General features: G+C 64.3%; 1 protein-coding gene across 1 annotated transcript; it reads left to right on the top strand.

Moving 5' to 3' along the window:
- The first annotated feature begins 3,024 nt into the window (after nucleotides 1-3,024).
- On the top strand, nucleotides 3,025-6,116 carry GPX3 (glutathione peroxidase 3). The gene is made up of 5 exons (XM_049829565.1): nucleotides 3,025-3,225; nucleotides 4,411-4,564; nucleotides 4,814-4,931; nucleotides 5,086-5,185; nucleotides 5,301-6,116. The coding sequence occupies exons 1-5, from the start codon at nucleotides 3,139-3,141 to the stop codon at nucleotides 5,544-5,546; spliced, it is 705 nt and encodes a 234-aa protein (XP_049685522.1). The 5' UTR covers nucleotides 3,025-3,138; the 3' UTR covers nucleotides 5,547-6,116.
- Nucleotides 6,117-6,315: the final 199 nt, after the last annotated feature.

The following is a 6,315-nucleotide window of genomic DNA, read 5'->3' as shown; positions in this document are numbered from 1 at the left end:
AGAGGAAGGGATGGGGATGCTGGAGGGGGCAGCAGCCACAGCCATAGCTCTGGGGGTGTGGGGGCACTCGGGGAGGGGGGGGGGGGGGGGGGGGGGGGTGTTCCCTGTTCCAAAGGGTGCTGGGCACCATGCCCAGCAGGGAGGCTGCTGTCAAACCCCAGCAGCACCGGTGGAATCACACGGGCCGGAGCAGAGCGGTGAGGTCTGGGCGAGCTACGGAGGCAGCAGCGTGGGGGAAGCCTTGGCGCTGGGGGAGCTGGGGCCTCTCGCCTGGCAGAGCTTGTTTTGCTTGCGCCTCCCGTTGCACACCTAGAACAAAAGTTCAGAGGTTGCCCCAGCATTGATGCCGTGCCAGGCTGCCACAGGGAAAGCAGCGCCGCTGCCAGCCGGGGCGATGCTGCCTGCTGCTGCCCGAGTCCCTCGCCACCGTCCCAGGCACGCCGCTGGCACCGTCCCCATCACTCTGCGTGGAAGAAGCTCCTTGCTTGGCTCTGGGACAAGCTCAGCCAGCAGCAGTGCGTGGTCCCCACCTCTGGTTTCACATTCCCATGGCCTTGCAGCCTGGCGTGGAAGTCTCGGCAGCCCCCGGCCAGTGGCTCTGGGACAGCTGGGGAGGGTGGTGGCAGCGGCAGCATGGCGGCCAGGGGGCTGGAAGCGCCTGGTCTCCTGCTCCCGGACTCCTGCCAAACATCTGCAGCAGGCGGGAGCCAGCTCCAGCCCAGCTCTGGTGGAAAAACAACCGAGGAGGGAAGTTCGCGTGAGGGTCAGCCCGCCCAGCATGCCTGCCATTTGGGGTGGGGGACCCCGATCTGGCAGGGTGGAGCAGCACGCTGCCCTCAGACAGTCTTGCTGGAGCCTCCGGCACCCTTGGCTCTCCCATGCTGCCTCTGGCACGGCTTGGCACCGCAGGGACACTGGGTGACATGCCCAGGGTCCCACGGAAGCTCAGTGGCAGAGACAGGATCCATCGACTGTGGCTCATTAAATCCTCCCCTCTTCCCCACCTCCACCGAGGCCGATTCGGTGCCAGGACCCAAGGAAAGGGGACTTGGAGAAATGCGTCCCTTATTTTTATTTTGGCTTTAGGAAAATGCAATTCAGGACTGGCTCAGCCTTGCCCTGCGTGTGGTGGGGATCAGGGACACAACCACGCTGTGCCACCGCTGCACGTGCCGCACCGCTCCTCCCGGCCCCCAAGTCCCTGTTAACCACAGGAAAGCCACCAAAGCCCCGCGCAGTCAATTAGGGGATATAATTAGAAGTGAGTGTCTGTTCCCATGGTGGGAAATAGTGGGGCAGCCTCATGCAGCTCCCTGGCTCTGTCCCGGGAGGTGGCTCAAGCCCCGGCCGGGGTCAGCAGCGTGAGCTGGCTGGGGAGCGTGGCACCATGCCGGGCACGTACCAGTCCCTGTCGGCTGCAGGATGCAGCGAGGTGCAAGCAGCGTGTCGGCCAGGAGCTGCAGTCCCATGGCCCTGTGGCCCCAAATCTCCCCAGAGCCTGTGAAGTGGGTGGGGAGGGTCGAACCCCTGGTTTTGGCTCCCACAGGCTTGCCGGTTTTGGGAAGGAGCCGCCTCGTGCCACCCGTGGCCACATCTGTGAGGGGTGACCGGAGCATCCCTGCGGCCAGCCCAGCTGTTGGCACGTTGTGTTGGGCTCTGGGCAGTCCCCAGACAGCGGCTGAGCATCTTGGGGGTTTGCCTGGACCCTGGGGAGCACCCTACACCGCTTGGGGACCCATGCCAGGGCAGGGCTAAGCCGCTTCTCCAGTAGTAGTGCTGGTTTAAAGCTTTGGGAAACGCTTCCCATGACAGAGAGAACTGCAGCTCCCCTGCTCTGTGGGTTCCCCGGGTGCCTGGGGGACGTAAACGACCCCCAGCCCTCCCACGCCAGCCGAGGCTGCACTTGGAGCCTGACAACATCAGCCTTTCCCAGGACATGGTGTTCCTGCCAGCGAAGGACATGGGATGGGAGATTGCTCCCAGCCTCCCCCAAGCCCACGGCCCTGCTCTCCTCCCCTGGTGGCATCTCTGGCAGCCGGCTCAGTGACAGCACCCTGGCAGGGCTGCCCCTGCTTTCTAGTAAAGCCAAACCTCGTGCTGGCACCCACGGTTCCCCTGGGGCTCATCTGCTGCCACCCTGTCCTGCCCTCTGTTCCAGGCCAGCCCCCACCTCAAACCGCAGCACTCCCCAGCTCCCCTCCAGCCAGTTAATTCTGCCATCAAATAAATTTTTTTTTTTTTTGCAGGATTTCAGGGAATTTACACCTCACCACGGATATTTCCCTTGGAGCCAGCCCAGGGTAAATGTTTGCATTCCCCGGGTATGCAAACAGGGCCCTGGAAACTCCTGTCCCTGGGGACGCCAAGGGCTAAGGGACAGGCTTGCCCTGCCCTTGGCCACCGTGGGGTCGCCGTGGGGCTACAGCCCCCCAGCCCTGACACAGCACCCCCGCCGTGAGGGACCCTGCTTCTAGGAGCACCCTAATTTGTTGGGTTGCAAAGAAGAGAAGCTCGATCAACCCTTCCCCACCCCTGAGCAGCCCAGCCGTGGGACCCCCAGCCCAGCCTCCCCAGGGGGACGCTGCTGGGGCGGTTGGGTCCCTGCTCTTCGGGTCCCAGCACCCCACTCGGGTATGACTTGTCCCCTGGGTACCCTGCACAGGTTGGGGACATTACCTACCCCCTCTCCCACACCCTACGCCTTTTAATCCCCAGGTCCTCGCTTCCTAAGAACAAATTGCATAAACCCTCGGCACACGCGGCCGCCCCGTGTGTTGGCGGCTGTCCCACGTCCCTGCCACGCCAAAGTGGCACTGCCACCCCCCTTCCTCCTCCTCCCCACATATTCCCCCCCCCCTTTTCCCCTATGTCCGTCCCAGGGACCACACGGTTAACGCAGCCCTCGGCCCGTCCTTCCTCCCGGCGATTGGCTCCCCCCCCCCCCCCCCCCCCCCCCCCCCCGCTCAGCCCAGCAGCTATTTCTCGGCTGTCGGGCTCGGAGGTGGCAGAAGGCGACAGGGAGAAGGGGGGGGTGTGTGTGTCGTGTCCCGTGTCCCCCCCACCCCCCCTGCTCTTCCCCCCCCCCCCCCTCCCCCGGGGCTGTGAGGTGGGTGCCCGCACCCCACGCTCACCCCGGCCATGGGGGGCTGGTCCCGCAGCGCCTGGATTTTGCCCTTTTTCTTGGCTGGGCTCGTCCAGCCGGGGCAGAGTCAGGAGAGGGAGAAGGTAAGAAAAAAAAAAAAGGGGGGGACACGGGAGGGAGACCCCCCTACGGGGGCTGAAGGGGGGTAGGGGGTGGCACCCTGGGGACCTGCTTGTCCCCAAAGCTTGCTGCTGAGCTCCCAGGGGCAGGAGAGGGGCACGGTGGCCCTGTGACACCCCCCCCCCCCCCCACCTCAATCCTGGTGCCTGGATCACTGGGGGGGGGGGGGGATTTTTCTGAGCTAGTTCTTGCAAAGGGGGAATTGCTGTCCTGGGGTTGGGGACAGAGCCTCGTCGATCCCCCCCCCCCCCCCCCCCCAGTGACCCCCATAGGGGCAGAGCACGGGGCTTTTGTGCCATGCACAGTGTCCAGGGGGGGTGTGCACCCATGTTTGGAGGGTGCGTCCCCACACCCCGGTGGGCAGAGAGCAGTGGGTGACTTGTCACCCCCGGTCCCCAGCCAGCCTCCCCACCCCAGGCGGGCAAAGCAGAGCCCTGCTGCCAGGATTCGGCCAGCCCCACGGAGGCTGAGCTCCCCGAGCAGAGCCCCTGTGACTATATCTCCTGCCAGCTCCCAAAATAGCCCATCGGTGGCACTTGGGTGAGTCTGGGTCCCCTAATTGGAACAGGAGATGGGCTCCCTTGGGTTAAGCCCTGCAGCACCGCAAGCAGAGGCTGCTCCACCCCGACCCTTCCCTGCGTGGGTCTGATCCAGCCCTGATCCCTCCTGGGCCCGACTTTGGCCGCGGCACAGAAGCCGGTGCCACTCCTGGGCTGCCCCCACCTCGGAAGGGTGCATGCAGGGGTGGTGGGATCCTGCCCACCCATGGCCCCGGGGAGGCTGGGACTGGTGTCCCCCAGTACCGGCACACCAGCTCAGGCTGTTTTCCAGCCTCTCGCCTTCCAGCCTGACCCTGGCCGGGTAAACATCCCTCCAGCTGCAGCTGGCCCCGCTGGCCGGGCGTGCACATATGTGCATACGCATGTGCATGCACAAGCCAGCCTGTCCCACCGCCGCGACCTTGGCATGCCGGAGCCTGGCTGCTGCCAGCACCATTCGGGGCAGGAGACCAAACGCTGGCAGCTGCCATCTCAGCCGGTGCCAGGGCTAGACCCGCTGCTCGGGTGGGCATGGGTGGCCACGGGGCAGGTGAGCGGGGTGGGTGGCAGCCCCTACTTTGGTCCCATGGGATGTTTCTCGCCCCACAGGTAAAATGCTACAACTCGGTGCAGGGCACCATCTACGACTACGGGGCCCTGACCCTCGACGGGGACGAATATGTCCCCTTTAGGAACTATGCAGGGAAGATGGTGCTCTTCGTCAACGTGGCCACGTACTGAGGCCTCACCCTGCAGTACCTCGGTAAGGGTCCCGCGGGGCACATGCACCCCACGGGACAGGGCAGGCAGCCCAAGAGCAGACGGTGTCACCCAGGGGTGCAGCCCTTGGCAGGTCCCCACGGTCCGTCCTGCCGCAGGGAGCTGGGGGAAAAGGGCAATGCCTGCTCTGCAGGACCTGGCCCGGCTGGGGATGCTCCGAGGGGGGGTTGGTGCAGATGTAGGGGTAAGCCCTGTCCCCTGCTAACCCATCCCTGGCTCTGCTTGCGTGCAGAACTGAATGCACTACAAAATGAGCTGGGGCCCCACGGGCTCGTTGTCCTGGGCTTCCCCTCCAACCAATTTGGGAAGCAGGAACCCGGCCAGAACTCGGAAATCCTCCCTGCGCTGAAGTGAGTACTTCACTTTTGGGGTACCCAGCCAGGCAGTGGGTGCATAGGCTGCTGCTCCTATTGGCTGTGGCCCCCAAAAGCACAGGGCTTGCTACCCCTGTGCAGCACCGAGAGCTGCCCATTGCGTGACACCCTGCCCACCCTCCCCTTGCAGGTATGTCCGGCCAGGGGGTGGCTTCGTCCCCAACTTCCAGCTTTTCCAGAAAGGGGATGTCAATGGGGCCAAGGAGCAGAAGGTCTACACTTTCCTGAAGGTGGGTGCCATGGCAAGGGGGGACAAGGGGGCAGCACCTAGGTGTTTGGGGTAATTTTTTTTGGGGGGTGTGGGGGGGAAGGTGCAAGGCAGTAATGCACTGGCCCCCATTGCAGAACGCCTGTCCCCCGGTGGCGGAGGAGTTCGCAAACCCCAAGAACCTCTTCTGGGAGCCTCTGCGGAACCACGACATCAAGTGGAACTTCGAGAAGTTCCTGGTGGGCCCCGACGGCGTGCCTGTCATGCGCTGGTACCATCGCACCAACATCGCTGTTGTGAAGAACGACATCATCGCTTACATAAGGCAGCAGCAGCAGGAGCAGCAGCAGCAGGAGCAGCAGCCACAGGAGGAGGGCCAGTAGAGGCTGGGGCCACCAGCCTGAGGGGTGGTTTCTCCCCGCTGCCAGCATCCCCCCTGGCTGCTGCAGGGCTGCTCCCCATCTCGTCCCCTCCCAGGATGCTCCCCAGCACCAGGAGCCGAACGCCAAGCCAGCACGCTGCTCCCTCCATCGCTCTTGTCTCTGACACCCCCCAGCAGGGATACTGGGCTGGGCAACCCGGTGGCAGAGACCTCAGCGATAGGAGGGGGACATTTCCCAATAATCCCTTGTCCCACCTCCCATCCCCAGTGGTGACATCTCCTCCTGGCCCCCAGCTTGCCCCCCCTGCTCTGCCATCCCGCCTTGCCGGACAGTGGGAGGATGCAGAGGCCAGCCACCCCCGGAACAGAAGACCACGTCTCCATGAAGGCTTGGCCTGAAAGCCCCCGGTGCGGGGCGGGCCTGGCCTGATCCTGCCGGGCACGGAGCAGCTCTTCAGTGCATTCAAGCTGCCCGCAGTCCCGGCATAGAGACGTGCTCCTCTCCCAGCCGGGGGCGGCCAGCCCCTCACCTCCCGCCATAAAAATGCCAAATAAAGACTCTGCAAATGCACAGCCCTACTTCTTGGCCAGGGGTGGAGGGAAAGAGGTAGGGGCATGGCAGCCAGCTTCGGGAGTACTGGCAGGGAAGGATGGCTCCCAGCTGGAGAAACTAATTTTTTTCAGGATTTATCATCACAGTCCAGCATTTGGGGAGAGGATGGGGCAGGGGGTGGTGGAGTGTCAGCACAGAGCACAGGGAGGCAAAAGGG

Source organism: Accipiter gentilis, chromosome 26 (assembly GCF_929443795.1).
Source record: "Accipiter gentilis chromosome 26, bAccGen1.1, whole genome shotgun sequence".
Classification (NCBI taxonomy): domain Eukaryota; kingdom Metazoa; phylum Chordata; class Aves; order Accipitriformes; family Accipitridae; genus Astur; species Astur gentilis.
Note: the sequence above shows the minus strand (reverse complement) of the source record. Positions and strands in the feature narration are given on the sequence as shown.